Genomic DNA, 23,974 nt, shown 5'->3' on the forward strand with positions numbered 1-23,974 from the left:
TTTTGCTCGGCTGTATTTGCATTCCTCTCTTGAAAGAGGAATACAATGTAGACATACCCCAAGGGTCCCAAATTCTCAGGTGGTATTCAGAGCAAGGCCAATGGCTCCTGAAAACCCAGGCTCCTCAGCAGTCTTCCAGCAGAGCTGGCAAGAAAGCAGGTTTTGTCAGAAATTAATTGAAATTGAAACTACAATAATTTGTGGAAGTGTAACAATGAACCATCATTTTATGATAAATTGTTTAGTTTGAAAATTTTCTACTAGTCATGGCCAGATGAGGATGTCACACTAGTTATGCTTCTCCATCCATACCTTTAGTATGGAAAGGCCTTTTTCAGGTTCTGATGGATCCCAGTGACAGTCCTATTTTGGGGGTTCTAAATGTGTAAACCAATCACTGTCTTGTCACATACAGAGCATGGCTCCTGAGGATAGTGCAAGTAGCTGTTACTAATTGAGATACAAAATAAGTAATTATAAAGTGATTAGCAGGAAGCTTGCTAAAAAACCTGTGGGTCCCCTAGATGATCGAGCTATAAAAGGAGCAATCAAGGACGATAAAGCCATTGCAGAGAAACTAAATGATTTCTTTGCTTCAGTCTTCACGGCTGAGGACGTTGGGGAGATTCCTGAATCTGCACCGTCCTTTGTGGGTGATGAATCTGAGGAACTGTCTCGGATTGAAGTGTTATTAGAGGAGGTTTTGGAACAAATAGAAAAACTTAATGTTAACAAATCTCCGGGACCGGATGGCATTCATCCAAGTTTCTAAAAGAACTCAAATGGGAATTGCTGAGCTATTATCTGTGGTTTGTAACCTATCCCTTAAATCGGCTTCCGTACCTAATGACTGGAAGGTAGCCAACATGACACCAATATTTAAAAAGGGCTGTAGAGGCGATCCTGGCAATTACAGACCGGTAAGTCTAACTTCAGTACCGGGCAAATTAGTCGAAACAATAGTAAAGAATAAAATTGTGAAGCATGTAGAAGAACATAATTTGTTGGACAAAATCCAACATGGTTTCTGTAAAGGGAAATCCTGTCTTACTAATCTGTTAGAGTTCTTTGAAGGGGTTAACAAACATGCAGACAAGGGGGATCCAATAGATATAGTATACTTAGATTTTCAGAAAGCCTTTGACAAGGTCCCTCACCAAAGGCTCTTGTGTAAATTACATGGCCATGGGATAAGAGAGAAGGTCCTTTCTTGGATTGAGAACTGGTTAAAAGACAGGAAACAAAGGGTAGGAATAAATGGTAAATTTTCAGAATGGAGAGGGGTAAACTAGTGGTGTCCCCCAAGAGTCAGTCCTGGGACCGATCCTTTTCAACTTATTCATAAATGATCTGGAGAAAGGGGTAAGCAGTGAGGTAGTAAAGTTTGCGGATGATACCAAACTGTTTAGGATAGTCAAGACAGAAGCAGACTGTGAGGGACTGCTAAAAGATCTCACCAAGCTGAGTGACTGGGCAACAAAATGGCAAATGAAATTTAATGTGGATAAGTGTAAAGTAATGCACATCGGAAAAAATAACCCCAACTATACGTACAGTATGATGGGGGCTAATTTGGCTATGACAAATCAGGAAAGAGATCTTGGAGTTATCATGGACAGTTCTCTGAAAACTTCCACACAGTGTGCAGCGGCGGTCAAAAAAGCAAATAGGATGCTAGGAATTATTAGGAAAGGGATAGAAAATAAGACCCAGAATATCTTACTGCCCCTGTATAAAACTATGGTACGCCCACATCTTGAATACTGTGTACAGATGTGGTCTCCTCACCTCAAAAAAGATATTTTGGCCTTGGAAAGGGTTCAGAAAAGGGCAACTAAAATGATTAGGGGTTTGGAACGGGTCCCATATGAGGAGAGGTTAAAGCGACTGGGACTTTTCAGTTTAGAAAAGAGGAGACTGAGGGGGGATATGATAGAGGTATATAAAATCATGAGTGGTGTGGAGAGGGCTGATAAAGAAAAGTTATTTATTCGTTCCCTAAATAGAAGAACTAGAGGACACCAAATGAAATTAATGGGGAGCAGGTTTAAAACTAATAAGCGAAAGTTCTTCACACAGCATGTAGTCAACCTGTGGAACTCCTTGCCAGAGGAGGCTGTGAAGGCTAGGACTATAATAGAGTTTAAAGAGAAGCTAGATAATTTCATGGAGGTTAGGTCCATAAAAGGCTATTAGCCAGGGGATAAAATGGTGTCCTTGGCCTCTGTCTTTCAGAGGCTGGAGAGGGATAGCAGGAGACAAATCGCTTGATCGTTGTCTTCGGTCCACCCTCTCTGGGGCACCTGGTGCTGGCCACTGTCGGTAGACAGGATACTGGGCTAGATGGACCTTTGGTCTGACCCAGTACGGCCGTTCTTATGTTCTTATATTACATCAATTGCTTTACCCAAACAAGGTACCATAACCTTTTCAAAAACACTAGTTAAAATAAAAGTTGAATGTCTTAAAAGAAGTAAGTACATATAAATTATAATGGGGAAGTCACTTTTCAACCCCAGTAAAATTATTATAACTTCCCAACATAGGAGATTCAATTCCTTTGCTCCCTACCTGAAATAATCTGCTTCTTTATCTCTGTCTGTAATTCATTCATTTATTTTTGCCACGGTTTTACCTGGCACAGTTAGCCCATCTTTAGACAAACTGCATCTAGTTGGCCACATTTAATGCATTAAAATGTATTTTCAGAGAATATCAGCAAAGCAGCCAGGATACTTATCAGCTGCAAATGTTATAGATTGAGCCCTGGCAATGAGCTCATCCCAGAGTTTGTCCCCACATATTGCTGGCAGGTCAGAGCGAGAGCTTTCATTCCACTGCATACTTCTTCTCTCCCTTCTATTTTCCTTCCACTAAAGAGGCAACTAGCAGTCTTTCCTTCGAGCTCCTCAAGGATAGCACGTAACTGAGAGGAAAATGAACAGAGGAAAATGATCTAGGTCTGAACACAAAATGTATAAATGCTTGTCAGCCTTTTATATTTTTAAACCAACTTCCAAAATGCCTGATAAATCTGTTTACTTTACCTGCAGGAGTCACTCTCTATTGGCTTGTTGCCATTAAACCAAACACAACTCACTATGAAAACTGCAGTATGCTGCCTCCTGGGTTAGGAAGAATCTTCTTAAAGGTAACAGCTACCAATGTGCCATGAGGAATGTATGTGAGAAGGCTTTTGAAAGAATTAAAATAGGATGCCTATTCTCAGGATACTTTTCTTTAAAACGCTAAACTACACATGCGTCATACCACTTGGATAATGGATTAGATGACCTTGTAGGTTTTTTTCAGTCTCACAGTTCATCAAGATAGACATCTAGCTTATAAGCATGTGGGTAGCCCTGTTGGCTTCTAAAGGATGACTCAAATACTTAACATTGGCCACATACTAAAGTAGCTGAATCGGGGCCTTTGTGATCTCCATAGCTGTGTTTAGGCATTATTGAAAGTAAAAGTTGTATGTGTCTAAACAATAATAGCACATAACACTGAAAAAGTGAATCACAGGGCCCCAGACAACCTATAGGACAAATCCTGGAGTCCGTGCTCAGTTTGTATTCACATCCTATTCAGGCAAAACTCCTATTGTCAGGTGAAGACTTCAGAGTGGATTGGCTTCTATTTATGTACCTAAGAGTCATTTCATCCCTCACTGAATTGCTCCTATAACCCACTGTTAAGTGCCTGGCCCATCAGCTTCGTACAGTTATCAGGATATCAGCTTTGTACAATTACCAGCAAAAAGGCTTGAGGTGTGATCCTCCAAAGGTTTATCCTTGTGCTCAGCTTTAGGCATGTGAGTAACTCAGTCAAGGGGAATATTCATGTGTTTAAATTCAAACTTGTTAATAAGTCTTTTCAGAATTGGGAGCATAAGTTCTCTGCTGCAAGACAGGCTTATGTTTAGCTACAGAAATTCTAGGTTCAGAAGTCAAAGATGGATATGGTGACGGTTGTTAAGCTGCCAACTCTTGAATACTCTGGGGCTGTGTTTAGACTGGCCAGTTTTTCTGGAAAATCAGCTGCTTTTCCGGAAAAACTTGCCAGCTGTCTACACTGGCCGCTTGAATTTCCACAAAAGCACTGACTTCCTACTGTAAGAAATCAGTGCTTTTTGCGGAAATACTATGCTGCTCCCGTTCGGGCAAAAGTCCCTTTTGCGCAAAACTTTTGTGCAAAAGGGCCAGTGTAGACAGCTGAGATTTGTTTTCCGCAAAAAAAGCCCCGATTGCGAAAATGGCGATCGGGGCTTTTTTGCGGAAAAGCGTGTCTAGATTAGCCATGGACGCTTTTCCGCAAAAAGTGCTTTTGCGGAAAAGTGTCTGTGCCAATCTAGATGCTCTTTTCCGAAAATGCTTTTAACAGAAAACTTTTCCATTAAAAGCATTTGCGGAAAATCATGCCAGTCTAGACGTAGCCTGGCTGTTTTAAAGGTACCGCTATTCAACAATGGAAATTGGTAAGTGAGGAACACCATTTGCACTTGAAACCTCAGTGGCAATTTAGATAGGCAGAATGTAATTACCCACACTTGTGTTGCCCTAGGGACGTGGACAAGCAATTTAGAATAAAAGTGGCCAATGGTGTGGATATAAAAACGGGGAGAAGGAGTCCTTACACAGAAGAAAGATCCGACCTGAGAGCCGTATCTAATCACCGGTGGATCACTAACCACAAATCAGGCATACACAATTTTAGGGCCAAACCATGTATTTGAGTAGAATAGTGGAACAGATATACAGTTAACAGCAAGTTTCAACAAACCAACCCTCCCTAACACGAAGAAAGGAGATAGAACAGTTCCCTAGATACATAAGGCATATACAAAGCCTGAGGCCATCAATGCCTGCAACCTTCAACCCTCGGGCTATTTGTAAGCCTCTGGGGAGGACAAGCAGGGAGATCCCACGGTAGTGAGTCCTCTGTGAAGAGACAATCCCGATATGGATCCTCGATCTGGAAAGGAATCCCCTCTAGACACAGTCTGATCCGTCCTTCGACAACACCGTCTGATCCAGTAGGTGGGTAATCCAATGAAGATGATAGGAAAAGAGAGTCCCGGTTCCAGTGACCAATGCAAACAGGAAAACCTTGTGGGTATTTACCACACAAGGATAGCACAGTTCAAAAGTCCAGGCCTCTGATTACATAGATGGTATCCAAGCTTCAGGCAAACAATACAGAGGAGCAACAAATGAGTAGATCCAAGGCTGGGGAATATCTAAGGACCTGAGCCCTTGATACCTCAGGGCTTTTATTGGCCCAGAGGCGGGAAAAGTATGCTAATGAACCTAGGTGTTGAGTGCAGCTTCCTAGGGGCTGTGTGCAGCGGTTTTGGTGCTGAGTGCACCAGATAGTAACGGGTGCCCAGCCTGTTTGAGAGGGGTGCACAAGGTAGTACCGTGTGCAAATTAACAGTTTGAGTGGGAAAACCTCCATCATGTAGAGAAAAGGAACTGTCTCTTTCAAAATGGAACCCACTGAACCAAACTATAATATAGCCCCCTTTTCTAGGGTAACACTTGAATCTGTCCAGTGCATTGGATAGAGCATTCTCTGTTCTTCCATAAGTAGTGTGGAATGTTTAATGACCTCAAGTCAGGCCATATATTTTATTAGGGCTAGTTTAAAAGAGCTAGATAAATTCGTGGGAGGATAGGCCCATCAATGGCTACTAATCCAGGATGTGTAGGAATGATGTCTCTACTCTATGTTTGTCAGAAGCTGGGAATGGGCAGCAGGGGAAGGATCATTTGTTGATACATGTTCTGTTCATTGTCTTTGGGATACCTGGCATTGACCACTGACAGAAGACAGGATACTAGGCTAGATGAACCTTTGGTCTGACCCAGTATGGCTGTTCTTATGTTCTTAACATTGACTTAATGCAGCTTTGAAATGCTACAGTGAAGAAAAATGCTGTTTTTACCATCTTACTTTGAAAGAAACAAACAGAAACAGTATCCTTGCCCTGTCAAATCTTTTTTTTTAACTTGTCCTTCATTTTTTGTAGTAGTTTACATTTTACACACTACTGTACTGTACAGTATTTTCTGTTTGTTTGTTTGTTTGTTTTAGCCTCTGCCTGATTCTTCACTTCTGGTGTGTGGTCGACTGGTCAGTTTGTAATTTTGGTGTTCTATTGTTTCTGGATTAATATATTTGAGTGATATGGATATGTTATATTTGTGTGAGAATCATAAATAACTTCACAGGTTTCATTCTGAAGTCTGAGTTATAACATTTCATTAGTGAAGGTTTGTGGTGGTGGTGGTGGGGAACATTGTTTCTTTGTTTTTAATACCAGAGAAAGCAGTTTTTGTGGCTGCACATCGAAAGGTACGCTCTGTGTTTGAAAGATGTGGATCCATTTGTCATTGTAATTTACATTCCTATTTTAGTTAATGTGAAGAGGGTAGTTCTGAAAGCCAAAATTTGCTTTGTACAATTTGATCAGGCCCTGTGACTGCTCAGTCCTATGCTAACTCAGTCAGCCAACAGCTTGCCTGACTGGGATCACAACAAAGCCAGGGAGGCACTAAAAACAGATAGTGAGGAAGCTTAAGATTAAAATAATGCTTCACACCTAATAGGTACAGTTATTTTTAATCACTTTGAGGCAGAATTTTGGAGGGAAATGATTTCCTGGTGTGAATTATAGTACTGTATAACATCAGCTCTGATTTAGACATGGTGAAAATTGGGTTTAAAATGAATGCAGAGGAACAATCAACTGTGTGAGATGTGGCTCCCATCTGTCTGGTGTTCAAGGCACAAAAGGGGGATCAGTGCTCAGACGGATAGACTCCAACCAGTGCAGCCATTTTTCTAACAGCTTGTTCTGTAAATGACACCATTGGATGGTTCAAGCCATGCACTGGTAGGCTCAGTAATTGAGATGCAAAGGTGCCATGGGGAAAGCATTAATGAGGCTACACAGGTGAAATACCCATTGGATTTTCTCTTTGTTCATTAGCCAGTTATCATTATCTGTTTGCAAAGGAGAAAAACAGAGGAACATTTTTCCTTATTCCAAAAATCTGGATGTAATAACAAGTGAGTTTTTGTTCCCTGGGAACAAAGAAATAAGAAGAACGATGGCAATCTGTGTTGGTACAATGACTAGGATCATTGTTATTTCTGTCTTCATTCTCTGGACAGCCACAGGTCAAGGGAAAGGAAATGTCTTTACAGGTGAGTAATACACAATGAATCTGAGAAATGGTAGGTATTTTAGTATGAATGTGATGAGATGCCTCTTTATTCTAAATGGATCAGTGATTGTTGCTGCTCTACAGAAACCCAGCTGTGTATCATTGATCACATAAGACTCCACCAATTTATAAAAAAAAAAACCCTGCCATTTCCCTTTTGCTTGGAAAGAGAGGCTGGACTGCAGCTTATACTCAGTAATGTACAGAATTTGATGAAAAATCCTTTTCTTTATAGAGTAATATATACAAATAAAAATGAGCAAACTTCTCAAGATGTAGAAAGGGCCAAAGGCAAGGGTGCAGATGGCACATCTTTCACTCTTGCCTTCAGTTTTCAGATGTGCAAAGGAATAATCCAAAAAAGTAACCACCCACATTTCTGGCTTTGGAGCATTAGCATTAATTCCGAACCTAGTCTTAATTTCTAGACTACTTCAATTTATTTAAATCTCAACTACTTTTAATTTTTGACTAGGATTTTGTTGTTGTTTTTTTAATTGCCTCAGTGGCTTTGAAAATTTCAGTCAAAATATATAACCCATTTCTTAAAGATGGGCTTTTCTCAATGACCCTACCAAAGCCCCTATATTTTAAAAAGGTCCTCTGCAGAATGGGGGAAAGGCAGAAGGCACATTAATTTTCCTGTGCTTGCTTATAAAAAGGCTAAGTTTCTGAGATATGAAAGCTTAGAAAACAAAACCTTTAATTCAATTTTTTTCAAATTTTGGAAGACAGAGCAGTTCTTTGAACCCCTTAGATGAGGATCCACCACAATGGCTTTAATTCTAGATCACATCAAAGCAAGTAGGGGCTTTGTCTCTGGTTTGCGTTTTGATTTAATGTCAAGCATTCTTGCAAATTTCAGGCCAGCATGACAGCAGTTGATCGTGAGAAATGTTCATATGTTGGTATGAAAATCTAGCATGAATGGTATTTGTCACTGCAACATTTGATTATTATCCCATATACAAAGCCAGATTTGGTCTTGACCTTGAAATCAAATCACAGCCCACTCCTAATTCAGAATCTGAGCTGAATATTGCTGACTTCTTATAATAACATAGTCACTTAGGTGCTTTTGTGGTTGTTGTTTTAGTATAATAGCATATGTACTTTCCCTGCCTGTGCTTGTGATTACTAAGATGAAAACTGAAATGTTCAAAGATGAGAGACCTAACCTAACAGAAGTAACTTCATATGATTATCTTCTTGTTGCTTTACTAAGTAAATTCAGTTGCAAATTGGTGGAGACATGTACAATACACTTTCATTCCTTGCTGATTAGAAGCTAATGAGCAGAGAATGCCAATTTGCTGAACAGACCAACTTATGCTAAGTCACAGTGCTCAGAAAAAACTGCTGTCCCCAGAGAACCACGCTCTCATGGTAACACATCTTATTTTAAATTAGCCTGCACTCTGGGCTTGAACTAGCTTCTGAGAAGAAGCTGGACCTGTGCTCACTTCTGTTAGCTTTGGTTCAGTTGTTCTGGGAATGTATCTTTCTACACTCTCAAGGGAATCTCTCAAACCTGCTTTCTTGGTTTTCTCATTCATCCTGTGCCTAGTGAAATAACCATAACATTACATTGCATACGTCTGGCTTGACATCAGTGCTTTTCAATGATATATTTAAACTTAGTTTTCACACCTCTGTACCACTTTACTTTTTAGATTTCATATCAATATATATATTGAATGTTGCTACAAATCCTGAGTTGGTTCCAGTTGCCCTGGAAGCTTTAGATTTTTCTTTTCAGCTCTGGATGTGACGAGGGTGTGTTACATGTATCTTTAATCTTCCTCGTATCTCATTGTGCTGTGCTGTTCAGGGTCTCATACCACATTCTTTGCAGTATTATCTGAGCAGTGTTGTCGTGACAATGAGAGTGATGGGGGCATGCAGAACAGCCCACACAATCTTAACAGTTGAAGTTGTAACACTGCAATTCTCAAATACCACAATTTTGATCTCTGAAACTAAGGAACAGACTCTGTGTAGATGTATGGCCCCTTCTATCCTGGTAAAATCTGAATGCTTTGTAATTTATGCTTCTAGCACCCTAGACAGGCAACATTATCTCTGTTTTACCACTGGAGAACTGAAGCAGAGAGAGAAATATTGAAAGAATTGCTCAGACACACAAGTGGTCTGTGACCAGATCCTCCACTGATGCAAGTAGGAGCACCATTGAATTCTGTGAAGCTATACAGCCTTACACCAGCTAAGGAGCTGTCCCTCAGTTCCAGTTTTCAAATAGACCTCTTAAAATGCCACCACAAGATTTTCAATTAAACATATATATGCGCACAAATACAGGGTACTGTTTGCTTACAAATGATAAAAACTTGATTTTGGGGAAGCAATGTTTGGAAATGTGATGTATAAATATCGGCACCTAAAATTTTTACACCGGATTATTTTACCTGGTTTTGGTCATGTCTGAATCATTCATACTGTACATATTTTGATCACATGCATCTCTTGCATATTGTGTTAGCTTCATTCTGTCTGTCTTGCTGACCCCAGTGCTCCAAGAACCTTGAAACATGATAGTTTCACTGCACTTAGATTTCAGTGTTTACTTTACATTTAATTTATTTAAAACCTCTTCCATTTTTTCCTGTGTCCAAAGTTATACCAATATAGATGTGTTTATCTAATTATTATTTTCACTCTTCCAAATGCCACCACTCCAATTTTTATAAAATTTCAAGAAGTCATGTTGTCTGTCATATGAGCCTTAATACAATTACTTACACTTTTATGCTAATTAAATACTATATTTAATTTGACTTGCTAGTCCCTCTTTTTTTAAAGCTCCCTCTTGACACTTTTACTTTGTTGCATGTAATTGGGATTCACCTCTTAAACTTTTTCAGATAAGTCAGTTGATTTCATTATCAAATTAAATCTTAGAATGTTTAAAACTGTTTTCTTGTCAATCTGTAATAAATCTGTTAAACTCTGGTCCCATTGACTCTGTTTCACTGTGTTATTAAGGAAAGCTTGTCATGACCTGCACTTTGTCTCTTTCTGAATCCCTTGTCAAATGTAGTCCCATCAACAACCCCCCCCCATTAATGCAAGTTCACCTTTTTTGTTTTCCTTCTACAGCAGGCCTATTTTAAGATTTTGAAGATGACACATAAGATCAAGTCATGGTCTAATTTACAGAGACCTGAGGCTTAATTTAGACATGCCTTTACGAAGGCCAGTTTAACCCTACTAAATCTAACCTCATCTAAACTGATTCAAGGTCTCAAAAGATATAGGGTTAGTTTTTCAGTCTTTATGTAAATTGGCATAGCTTCACTGAAATCAACAGAGCTCTGCAAATTTGTAACAGCTGAGGTCTAGTCCATGTGATTTACATTGACGATCCACTAAATAATTAGAAGGGCAAAGTAGAAACTCCAGTGACAAAGTCTTCTGGGAATGCTTGTCCTCTGAATAATCTCTTCAAATGTTGTGGGGGTTACCATGCTCTTGTCTTCTAGTATATCTATGCAAGGATGTTGCTCAGGCACTGAAAATAAGATAGGATGAAGCACACAAAAGAGAAAAAAACCCTAATAAGCTTATCTCACCTCTGATTTCTATGTTTCCAGACACTTTGAGCTCTGTATTTTTTCTCAGAAAATCATAGAAGTGCCAAGTTCCTTACCGCACATGTGAATTTCAGACTAATTTTGCTAATATTCACAACATTTATCTAAATTAAATTGCCATTGTCCTACCCAGTGCCTCAAGTTATTTCTGTTTATCTGGAGCTTCTCACAAACCGTGGGAGATTTTACTAACCAAAACAACTCCCACTACTAATTGCCATCAGAAAACTTTACAGGTCTGCTTTCTCTGGTAACTTTTCCCATAATATCGGTTTTTCATTCATTAAATGGCTCTATTTTCCTGTCTCATAATCTGGTTTATATCTAAATATTAAAGGAAAATCATTCTGTGTACTAGCAGCTAACCTTGTTTTTCTCATTTTTATTTCTTAGAAAAAGGCCTCTCCTTGGTAGGCTATCATCTGTGCAACTATAGTGTGACTAAAACAGTGTCTAAAATGGTTGCCTACCAAAAGTCATATGAGAAAAATACTTCTTGTGGAGGATGGATTCCATGGATGGTTTGTCCTAAGATGTCTTATAAAACTCAGTATCGCATCATTGAAGTCCCTGAGATTATGAATTTTACTGATTGCTGTGAAGGGTATGAACAAGTTGGGCTCTATTGCGCTTTATGTAAGTATTAGTCAGAGTAATGATTTGAACAAATCTTCCTTTTGTTAGGTGATTTACTATAGATTTTAGAAGTGTAGCCATGTTAGTCTGTTTTAGCAAAATCCACAAGGAACCCTGTGGCACTTCAAAAACAAATTTATTTTGGGCATAAGATTTTTTGGGCTAGAACTCACTTCATCAGAAGCCTGAAATAGAAACTTCAGTTTGGCAGGGTATATTCCATATATTCCTATATTTCATGCATCTGACAAAATGGTTCTAGCCCACAAAAGCTTATGCACAAATAAATCTGTTAGTCTTTAAGGCACCACAGGACTCCTCATTGTTTTTGTTGTAGATTTCGACTCAAAAGGCCAAGTTCACTGCTGGTGTCAATCTGTTGAAATTGGCATAGGTCATTGGTAAAATTGGTTCAAAATGCCCATTTGGGAAATGCATTACTTTGCTGCTCTTAGGTTGATCCTCATTAGTAGAGCAGTGTGGAATAGCTTACACAGTCATTTCCTGGTGCTGTTGTCTGCTTTGTGGATGACTTTGTTTTACAGGGCTATCAGTTATAGATGCTGGAGCCATTCCTGTTTAATTTTATAAGGATTTATATTAATATTAGCTGAGTTTGGAGCCAGGGCAGTTCATGGCCATGTTTATTCAAGCTATGCTTTAATTTTGAGTTCAAATGAAGCTAAAAGTTCAAAGGAAAACTTATGCAATGGTTCCTGATATCATGACTTCTTTGTGAATCTACAAGCTGTCCCAGGTATGCCTGAAAAGATAGAAAATGCAGTGAACTTTTCACTGAATCTGATCTGAGTTTCTGGTTTATAACAAAGCTCCAACTCTGGTAAGTTTCACCAGCCCTCAGACCATATTGTACATGGCTGCTTGTTGTCAACCATACATTCACAATTATAAAGCTTCTGAAGGTTACAGATGCACTGAGTTCCTTAGGGACAGTGGGTGAGATTTTCAAAAGTACTTAAAGGTATGACTACATTGCAGCTTCTTCTTGGGCAGACTGATGCACACTAGCAGGACTTGAGCAAGTGTGCTAAAAATAGCGGTGCAGACTTTGTAGCATAGGCTAGCTACCTCAGTATGACCCGAAGTGTCAGGTTTGGCTTTTACTCATGTGGCTAGCTGAACCCAAAGCGCATGCCACAACATACACACTGCTGTTTTTAGCATGTTAAATCAAAGAGAGAGAAACTACATCTGTCTAGCCGGGCAAGGAGGCACCCTCCTGCCTGCAGTGTAGACATTGTGGCTGTGTCTAGACTGGCCAGTTTTTCCGGAAAATCAGCCGTTTTTCCGGAAAAACTTGCCAGCTGTCTACACTGGCCGCTTGAATTTCCGCAAAAGCACTGACGATCTCATGTAAGATTGTAAGTGTTCTTGCGGAAATACTATGCTGCTCCCGTTCGGGCAAAAGTCCTTTTGCGCAAAACTTTTGTGCAAAAGGGCCAGTGTAGACAGCTGAGATTTGTTTTCCACAAAAAAGCCCCGATCGCGAAAGTGCTTTTGCGGAAAAGCATCCGTGCCAATCTAGATGCTCTTTTCCGAAAATGCTTTTAACGGAAAACTTTTCCGTTAAAAGCATTTCCGGAAAATCATGCCAGTCTAGACGTAGCCTGTGAGTTGAGAGCACAAGTACTATCATTGACTTTCAGTGAGACTTTGAAGACACAAGAAATAACTGGTATAAACTAAGGTGTGACTTTTTATATAGTTAAACAAGTGCAGAAGTTTGTACAGGTGCTAATTTTGATATAAAAGTGACTTATTTAATTTTAATTAACCTATTCCTACTTGACTTTAGTTTAACTAAACTGAAATAAGCCACTTGCACACTGAAATGTGTGTGAAATTTGTACTGGTTTAACTAGATTAATTAAAAAGATAATTCAGGTTATACTAAGGCATCTTTATTGTGTACACTAGCCTTTATGCTCCAAGTCACTTAGGTGCTTTTGAAAATCTATTCCATAATATCATCAATTGGAATTTGCAAACAGATTATGCAAGTTGTTAATCATTTATTGTTTATTAAATCACACTTTGGCAATACAAGATTTCAGATGAAATGACTAGAAGATACAAGTAATCTCTTTGTTAAACGATCTTTTTCTCAAAATAGTCTAAAATTTTAAATAAAGCATAGTGAGACACAAATTCTGCCTTGACTTATTCCTTCATGCAGTTCTGTTGACTTCAGTGGTTTGTACAGGGTGTAAAGCTAAGCAGAACTGACCACAGACTGTAATATTTCCAGACAGTATCTTCATGGTGGAAAACTACTGTTGATTATTCAAAATTTCCAGGCAGTAGCTTCAGGTTGGTGGAAAACTACTGTAGATCAAATCCCTCCTTCAATATCCAATTCCACAGTGTACAAAACAAAAGTAACCAAATAATGGCAAGGCTGAGTAGCAGTCAGTGATTGTTTTATATGAATAATAAAAATCAATTTTGACCAAGTTTTGGAAGAGTGATTTTTGGATACTTCACTTACCAGTGGATGCTCGACGTTTCAAAAAATCAAGCACTTTTAAAGAGCCTCAGTTGGACAATCAAAAGTTTAGGCACCAGTCTCTCTTGAAAAATGTTGTCCTTTGTAATCAGTGTATATTTTTAAAACAAAAAGCTGCTTTAACTAACAGTTAAGATGGAGCAGTGTTAATGCACACAACATCTACCATGATGAACATAATTTTAAAAACAAAACCAGTATTAAAAATATGGAAACTTCCTGCAATGGTTAGTTATATAATTCTCAAATAGCACTTTAATTAGCACTATGCCATTAATTAGTACACCTAAACTCTGGCACTGTTTGGTTATGGCATGCTTATAATTTTGATTACTGTTTTAAAAGTTATTGTGGGAGTACTTTAAACAACTAAACAGTTTGCATAGTTTCTATATGATTTCTGGCATTAGATTCAGGCACCTTACAGAGCTTTTCAGGACATTAATCATAAATTCTATGAATGATAATGTGCTGTCTAGACAGAGTCTTAAATAAGTAATGAAAGGAAGACATTTGGAACTGCTGGAATTATTGCACTGCATACCTTTGCACTATTGCTTCCCCCCATCCCCGATGTTATCCACAGTGGCTTTCTCTGTGTGCTTAGGCTTGGAGTACAACCTATTCCTAGCTGTTTTTCCACCTTTTATTTTTTAGAAGCAATCATGTCCCTCTGACTGGGAAGGCAGGCTTAGTGGCTTTCCCTGCTTCTACGTTTAACATTTGGGTGGAGGACAAGGTTAGGAGTACATGACTGGAATGGTTTCTTCTAATGTCAGTTGCACTTTTATGACAATATTGTACACCCATCAAATATGTTAAAAGAACACTAATATGGTTGTAAAGTCAAGCATTCAAAAGTTAGGAAATGCCACAATTAAAGTTTCTTGTGCAGTCTATGTTTGGCTCCCTGATGTATATGAATTATAAATATTATTCCATGATCACTTACTATTCTTTTCCACAGAATCCCTGCCTTATTTATTAGACAGGATGGACCTGTTTTGGTGAAGAATCAGGGCAATGTGGTAAAAGAAACTATTATCTATTGGCTTGTGCTTTATTTGTTATAGAAGTTGGAAGGTATTAATGAGACTGGGGACTGCGTGAAGAAAAAGGATAGTTTCATGGTTAATACAGGTGAATGCTGCCCTGAAAAAATGGATTCGGTCCCTTCCACTGCTGCAGAGATCCTATGAGATGATGAGCAAGTCACTTAATCCAGACTTTTCAAAGATGGTCACTTACAGCGTGTTCCTTACTTTCTGGGTGCTTAATTTGAGACCCTGGGGTCTGATTTACAGAAGATCTGAGGACCCACAGCTGTAACTCAGTGGAAGCTGCATTTGACCATAAGAAGTGCTGCCTAACACTATTTACTCTGAAAAATCAGGTCCCAGGCATCTCAAATCAAACACTCAAAACTAGTGGATACTTTTGACCTTAATAGCGCTGTGATATAAGTTCCCCATTCGTGAAATGTAAATATTAATGTCCTCCCTTACATGGGTGTTGTGAAAGGAAATGAATTAATATTTGTGATGAACTCAGCTATTGCAATGAAAGACATAGAAAGGTCCCTGAGGAAATCAGTAGTTCTGTCTTCAGAGCAGAATGTAAATAACATGCAGCAAATAAGTCATACACTGAACAATTAGAACAAAATATGGAACAGCTGCTCATTGAGTGAGCACTGTCCACTCGGAGAGACTGAAGCATGGGTCCTGTGGACAAATAGTATATGATAATGTAATTAAAGACTGTATCATAATAGAAAACTATGCACAAAGGGGTCACATTAAGATTACACAAACTTTCCGACTTTTCAGATTGCAGAAGACTTTCAGCTCTTTAGCTCCCAGTTCCAGGCTCCTTACTCAGCCAGAACCATTCCCCATCCTCAGTCTCCTGTCCCTTTCCCGACCTCCCCCAAACTCTAATTCTAGTTCCATCCAAGGCGTTCTATCCTAATCTTCCTGTATTCTGGTCTGTCTCTTGTCCCTCTGGATTTGCATCAGGCAGCCTTCTCCTTCATGCTGCTTAGAGGACTGGGGTGGGGTGTCACTGAAAGCAGCAGGTAAAGCAGGAGGGCTAACCTGGCATGCTTGATAGCAGACCAGCGTAGCCTTATGCTGGCTGTGCTAACAGAATCTTCAGAAACACTAGCTGTGACTCTCTACAAGTCTCTACTGAACATGTACTGATGCGGTCTCGCATGACCTTATTATTAATAAACTAGGGAAATACAACCTAAATGGGGCTACTATAAGGTAGGTTCATAACTGGCTGGATAACCATTCTCAGAGAGTAGTGGGATTCCACAGGGGTCAGTTTTGGGACCTGTTCTGTTCAATATCTTCATCAACGATTTAGATGATGGGCTAGAAAGTATACTTATAAAGTTTGCAGATGACACTATGGTGGGAGGGGTTATAAGTGCTTTGGAGAATAGGGTCATAATTCAAAATGATCTGGAGAGCTAGAGAAAATGGTCTGAGGTGAATAGGATGAAGTTTAATAAGGACAAATGCAAAGTGCTCCACTTAGAAAGGAACAATCAGTTTCACACATACAGAATGGGAAGCAACTATCTAGGAAGGAGTACTGCAGAAAGGAATCTAGGGGTCCTACTGGACCACAAGCTAAATATGAGTCAACAGTGTGACACTGTTGCAAAAAAAGCAAACATGATTCTGGGATGCATTAACAGGAGCATTGTGAGCAAGATAGAGGAAGTCATTTTTCTGCTCTACTCTGCACTCATTAGGCCTCTGTTGGAGTATTGTGTCCAGTTCTGGGCACTACATTTCAAGAAAGATCTGAAGAAATTTGAGAAGGTCCAGAGAAGAGCAACAAAAATTATTGAAGGTCTAGAAAACATAAACTATGAGGGAAGACTGAAAGAACTGAGCTTTTTTAGTTTAGAAAAGAGAAGACTGAGAGGGAACATGATAGCAGTTTTCAAGTATCGAAAAAGCTTCACAAGGAGGAGGGAGAAAAATTGTTCTCCTTGGCCTGTGATAATAGGACAAGAAGCAATGGGCTTAAATTGCAGAAAGAGAGGTTTAGGTTGGACATTAGGGAAAAACTTCCTTACTGGCAAGGGGATTAAATATTGGAATAAATTGTCTAGGGAGGTTGTGGAATCCCCATCACTGGAGATATTTAAGAGCAGGTTGGATAGACATCTATCGGGGATGATCTAGATGGTGCTTTGTCCTGCCATGAGGGCGGGGAACTGGGCTTGATATCTCTCAAGGCCCCCTGCCAAATGTCAAGTCCCTGCTCCGAAGCATGGAGGTGCTAGTCCTTCTCAAAAAAATGTTGCCAGATTTTTTTAACACGGGCAAAACAATGTAATTTTCCCTAACAACATTCTCAGAAGTTCCTGAACTATTTTGGTTAAAATTTCCCCCTGAAGGAAAAAAAAAATCAGCCTGAGGCAGACACCCTGGTAGGAAAATTTCATCCGAAATTATTAAAGTATGGCAAAGTCATAAGTAACTGAAAACACAGGGTCTTATAAAGGAAAGTCTTGGCAACTTTAATAATAGACAATGACAGCAACTGTGCCTAAAATAATCTGTCTTTGTTAGTCCACATTTGTTAGTCCCTGTGACAGTTGTAGTACTTTTAATTTATGCTATACCATAACCTGAAGCCAACTCAGGAGGATAGGCTAAGGGAAGTTTTTAAGAAAACTGTATATTGTGAGTCCTGATCAAGTTGAGAGACACAGAGGTTAACACTGAGCTAATCACGTCCCTTAGCATCTCTATCCCAGAGGATTCTCCTGCCTAACTAGAAATTGCTGTGGTGATATGCAATAAGCTTGTAACTAAGCTTTTGGTTGCTAAGCGATGGAAACAGCATTTCTATTTTATTATTTGTGTAAAGTTATAGAAGTTTGCTCCTGGAAACTATGCTGGTTTTTGCTGTTGGCTTAATTCTGGGTGACTGTGCCCACGATACTTACAGTAGAGAGAATAAATTGATTTTAAAGTGTGTCTTATATGATTAGACAGAAACGTGATATGAGTCCATCTTTGTTTCTCTGCTGATGTAAAAATTATGACCTTTAGATTTTAGATTAATGGACAGTATGGCTTTAAGCCAGAACTCAATAGCATTCCCATCATTTGCACATGACTCATTAATGGCTTATGCTACAGTTTCACATGCTAAAAAAAGAACTGTGCGAAATAGCTATATTGAACCTCAAACTTGTTTAAAATGAGCCTAGGTTTCAGGATGTGATGGTTTCATAATTCTGAGTTCAAGCTCAGAAAAGTTCAGTACACATAGGCTGGTGGTAGTTTGCAGAACAGGAAAGCTTACTATTTGTATTACTATAGTAGATTGCACAGTAAGTTTGTGTTGGCCCATGAGGGAGCCTGTTGACCATGTCCTGGGACACTGGAGGGAGCAAGGGTATAGGAAATGGCCAGAGCTAGAAGAGAGGAGGCATAATAGTTGGATGGGGAAAATCCACAACACTGTTTTTGTAAGGGTGTGGAATTAGGAAATCTGTATTATAAGATGGGCAGGGCTGTGTGTCCCCTATTTCCCAATCAGGAGGAGTTCTCAGAAGGAGAACAGTGTTATATGCTGTCTTCTCTTTCTGAACAGGGGAGACATTGGCAGGAGAAGGCAGAACTAGAAGATTGAGTTCCTGTTAGGAAAGGCTGGGAATGGTGATTTGACAAAGAAGCAGCCTGAAACGAGGGAAGAGCTCTATGTGTGGTAGAAGAGCTAGACAGAAGTATGAACTTTTGGGTGGTGGTAAAGGGATTTATTTTGGGTTTGTTTTTGAAGACTGATTCTGTTATTAAGCTCTAAATGAGGCCTGGTGGTAGCCATACACAGGACTTGGTAAAGTTCACAAAGGACATGGAAGAAAGGAAAGAGAAACAATGTTGGGAAGCAATGTTCCCTCTAATCATTTTCATCTCTGTGTGGATTTTTTCCATCCATGTGTGGAATGAATGATTTATGTGCACCAAAACTTGTGTGAATGTGCACCATCATTAGAATCAAAACCTAGCTGTGAGTGCTCTGCTAATCAACTGGGCAACATTTGAATCTCTCCTGAGCGGCTGCACAAGAGCACAGCTTACAGGGGACACTGTTGGGAAGCCACCTCTGCCTCAGAGGAGGTGGTTGGCAGGCCGTTAGCAAGGGGTCAGTCTCCAACTTTTAATGGGGGCCTACTGTGTTACTTTCTGTACAAACAGATTGTGAGAGATTGCCCCTTGCTTCAAAGAGCTTACCATCCAAATACTCAAGGCAGAAAAAGGTGAAAGTAATTCCCCTCTTTCACAGATGGAGAACTGAATTAAAGCAATTAAGTGCATTGTCCTTGATTGCACAGGAAGTCTGTGCAGAGCTGTGAGTTAGTTCTGTAGCTCATGTGTCCCAATGTAGTGTTTAAGCCACAAAACCATCCTTTATTGCAAATTGGTGAATTTCTCTCCTCTGAGCCAGCCTGTCTCTGAAGTACCAGCTCCTTCCTTGAAAAAATCCCAGGGCACTTTCTGAGCTAAAGCAACCCAGTATCTGTTGAGGAGTATGGCTGCTGGGCTTCACTGTGGATGTTCACCTTGTTGAAAGCTAATTTTCAATTGATATGTCAAGGGTCGGTTCCCTGTCAACCTTTTTGGGGCAAACTATAGAGCTAAGCCCAGCCCTTTGTCAGATTGCATACAGCTCTACTAATACACCCAGCATTTGATTTGATACATGTTGAGAACAAAATACTGTTTTAAAAAAGTATGGGAATGACACATCCAAAGTATTCTGGGCTCAAATCTTTAAAACTGCGTGTGCAAATAACTCTCATGCCAGTTTGTTGGCCTGTGTAGGTAAGTGAATATATAAACGACCTGTGTGAAGTTTAAGGCCATGTCTACGCTATCGGTTATGTCGGCAAAACTTGTATGTCTCATGCCTGTGAAAAATCTTTTAAGTTTTGCTGGCAGAAGTGGTAGTGTGCACAGCGCTATGTTGGCGGGAGAGCTACAGCCGGTCGTTGAACTGGTTTTGTTATGTTGACAGGAGAGCTCTCTCCCATCTGCATAGATCGGCGACATGAGTTATCTTACAGCAGCACAGCTGCATTAGTATAGCTGTAAATTCACTAGTGTAGCCATAGCCTTCATTGGACATTTTTAAAAGCAATTCCTATGATAGCATGGCCAGTTGAAGAAACTGTGCTACAAATTCTGAATATGTAATGTTGCACATATATGATGGACACCATCACCAACATGCTGGGTGATAGAACTGGGTGGAACTGGGGCCCTCCAGACCTAAAAGTATTAACTGATACATCTTAAGATAAAAACCAGACCTCCCTGCCTGTGGTTAGGTTTATATCCTCTGTGGATTAACACAGAGGAGGACCTGAAGTACATAATCACCAGCAAGTTACATATGTTCACTTTAAATATTAATTAATTAAGCTTACTAGCCTGTTAAAGGAGTATATTTAGCAGGGGGCACAAGCTCTCATACAATATTAGAGTCTACTTGACAGAAAAATAATTTTTTTTTTTTAAATTTATCTCGCATTGGGATATGAGAAATTGAAACCCCATTAAAAATTGGGAGCATCCATTTAATTCCCTAGAAGTTTGATTATGGTGAATGTGTTTTTCTTAGTTTGAACACCATTGGCTGCAATCATAGGAATTATTTTCATTTTCCTCTTGGCTGAAGTAAATTGTCTATTCAGCAGAATGGGATTAATAAGACCAAAAAGCATTTGGTACAGTGAATGGAGAAGAAACTAGGGGACCCAATACATATAGACTAGCAAAGATGAGCACCAGTTAGGCCTATGTCTGATGGAAAGTATGAAGGGAAGGTTCAGTAAAGCCTGATATTAAATCACAGAAAATTTCAGTCTACCTCAGATTGAAACCAGCTATTGACATTAAGCCAGGAAAATTGTGTGCATTTTACCTTTCAAGTAGTGCTGTTCTTCCTTAGCCACCCTCTTCTTGGCTAAATCTGCCTTAGGGATAGCATTCTTATTGATGTCTCAGAAATGAAATGGACACTGTCAGGGCTGAAATCATGGGCTGAATTATGTTATCCTTTCTTAGTATGTAACCCTGTAACTTCCAGTTGTATGGCAAGGGTGTAAATGAGAGCAGAATTTATCCCCATGGAAACACACATTTCCATAAGTGCTGAATAGCTTAGATTATGCAAACCTGAAAGAGCTGGCAGAGTAAAGCCAGAATGTCTCTCCTTTTTGCTGTTTATTGACCCTTATGTTTCATTCTATTTGGACTTGTCAAAAAAAGAAGGAAAATGACTTCATGAAAATTTCCAAATTATTTCTGTTTTGCTGGGAATGTTCTATTTTCCATATTTTACAGAAATTCTGGGTTTTTTTCATTTACTGAATACGGCCTTTTCTATTAACTCAAAATTTTGATTACAGTATCATGAAAAAAGTCATAAAATCAGAAAATGTTAATGTTGTTGCCAGTTTTTTACAGAACATTTCTTATCTTGTTGGTATTCCTATCCCCCATCTCTCCGAGACAGCCCCAAGAAGAGACCCTCGTTCAGGACTATGAAGAGCTGTATCCCTTAGATTAAATATCACAAAGTTAAAGAAATTAAATATAACATGCAATTTTGCCATTACATGTTTTTATTACACAGCATTGAACAGAGCCAATGAATTTGCCTTACGACCTGGGGTTTGTCCAAACGAGGAAACGGAATCATTGAACCATTCATGCACATTTGACACTGACTGTCCAGGAGTTAAAAAATGTTGTAACTCATTCAAAGGAACAGGATGTATGGATCCTATACCAGAGGGTATGTTGTTGACAAATTCTAAACTCCCTCCAACAGAAGTAAGCCTGACTTTTCCTGTTGAAGAGTTACTGTTTATCTTCATAACATAATAACCAATCACCCTTAACGTGATGAAAGTTCAGTTCAAGGATTATTGGTTTCAATATTGAATCTGTGAGCCCCTGATAACAGGCTTTACAGGTTTGGTGGAATCTTTTTGCTCTAATTCTTCTCCCTGACTAGTTCTGTCAACTGAGAAATACCTTTATATGTAATGGCTGTAAGTCCAAGTCCACTGCAGTCAATTGGAGCATGTCTATTGATCCAAGTTTGTTCTGGATCTGATGCTTTTATATTTTAATTTGTTCAATTTCAGAGAGAAATCTGAATAAATATTGGTATAATGTGTCAGTTCTTGTGAAAATGGATTTTAATGAATTAAGAAGACTGGATCCAGGATTTTTGAATCATTCCCGCCTTTTGTACTCCATGGTATGTACAGATACAAAGAATCCAAAGCTGTTGTGTTCTTGTTTCACTCATTGCATTGACATTGATACTCAGTACAACACATCCGAGTTTCATTGGGCTGAAAGGGGTTGTGGTCCTGGGCAAGACTTCATTAACCACCTTTCTCCCATCATCAGGATGGATTTAATTTTTCCTAATGCATTCTCAATAGATGAAAGCCAGTTTTACTGTTGCTTATCATAAGTAATGCAATTTCATAGCTTCCTTTGACATTTCTTAAGACATTGAAAGAAAAAATTAAAGTTTTTATGCTGTAAGATCTCATTTTCCTTCTACTTCAGTAACATCTGTTCTGCTTCTAAGCCTTATTTTAAAGCAGAGATGGACCTGAGACCCAGTTGAGATCTGAATTTAAGGAACTCCAAAGTTGTGTGTTTTCAGATGTGGGGTTTTGATTTGACCTATTTTAGAAACAAGGGCCAGCTGTGAAACTGAGACCTCAATATAGATCAGATTCTGCATCCCCCAAGTTTTGATAGTTTCACTCCAGTTGCTGTTACAGGGTAAGTCCCAATGATCTTCTGAACAAGCTCAGATGCTTTGTTAGGATGGTGCTTGTGTGGTCTGGTACCCACTAGCAGCTGTGAGGGACTGGAGCATGCCCAATGCATATGGAGTCTCTGCGAAGCATGTGCAAACAGTTCTTTAGAGGCAAATAACTTGTTCAAGCTTGGGTGGATATTCACAGGAAGAACAAAAGGCATCCCTGACACTCTCTGCTAAATTTCAAGTCCCTGCTCTAAAGCAAGGAAACAGTATTATTTCGCAAAGAAAAGGTTGCCAAAATGTTCTTAACATTGCAAAACAAGGTATTTCCCACTCATTCTTGGAAACAATTGTGGCAGGAACACTTAAAAAATCATTGTGAGGCCAGGGACGTTTCTAGGGGCATGCGGGGCCTGGGAAAATCCACCTCTCCATTCTGCCCCAGGCCTTGCCCCTCCATACCTCTTACTCCACCCCATCCCACCCTCACTCCACCCATTTGCCCAAGCACCCCCCCTGCTCTGCCTCTACCCCACCTCTTCCCACCCCTGCTTCTGTTCCCTCTTGGCCCCCATTCCATCCTTTTCCTTAGCCTCCTCCCACCCCGAATGATGCTGGGAGCTAGCAGATTGGAGAGGCCTGGGTTACCTGCTTCCTACTATTGCTGGTGAGTGCAAGAGTAGGCCTAACACCTGCTACCAGTGCCAGGTCCCCTGCTAATCCTCCGGGCCTCTGCAGCCCCATGAACAGCAGGTCTCCACAAAGTCCAGGGTCAGGGAGATTGCCCAAACCATCCTATGCATGGGATTACTCTGCCCATGGGAAGCAAGCTCCCATCTCCATCCCCACCCCTTTTGCCAGGCCTTGACCCCCATGGGAGCCAAGCCACCTCCCTGGCCCTCCCCACACCACAGGGAGGGTGGGTGGGCTAGTTCATGGACCCAGCCTCCCTTGCCCCAGAGAAATGGGAGGGCAGGCTCTCAGGGACAGCAAAACTCCACCCTCAGTATGCCTACAGCAGGTGTTCTGGGGATGGAGTGTGGGTGGGGCCAGGCTGTCGGTTTGGGAAGGTGATGCCTTCCCCCTCCTAGCATGTCAGCTGCATATGGCTCTGTCTGAGGCAGATAAAC

General features: G+C 39.9%; 1 protein-coding gene across 1 annotated transcript in view; it reads left to right on the forward strand.

The window, feature by feature from the left end:
- The first annotated feature begins 4,323 nt into the window (after positions 1-4,323).
- Positions 4,324-23,974, forward strand: part of LOC102451041 (uromodulin-like 1) — an 83,137-nt gene continuing 63,486 nt past the window's right edge. Inside the window, exons 1-4 of the mRNA XM_075912204.2 lie at positions 4,324-7,215; positions 11,240-11,482; positions 21,687-21,848; positions 22,204-22,319. Of these exons, the coding sequence (XP_075768319.2) occupies positions 7,119-7,215; positions 11,240-11,482; positions 21,687-21,848; positions 22,204-22,319 (618 nt within the window). The 5' untranslated portion in view covers positions 4,324-7,118. The remainder of the gene's footprint in view (positions 7,216-11,239; positions 11,483-21,686; positions 21,849-22,203; positions 22,320-23,974) is intronic.

The sequence above is a fragment of the Pelodiscus sinensis genome, chromosome 1, assembly GCF_052426305.1.
Source record: "Pelodiscus sinensis isolate ZL-2025 chromosome 1, ASM5242630v1, whole genome shotgun sequence".
NCBI classification, from domain to species: Eukaryota; Metazoa; Chordata; order Testudines; family Trionychidae; genus Pelodiscus; species Pelodiscus sinensis.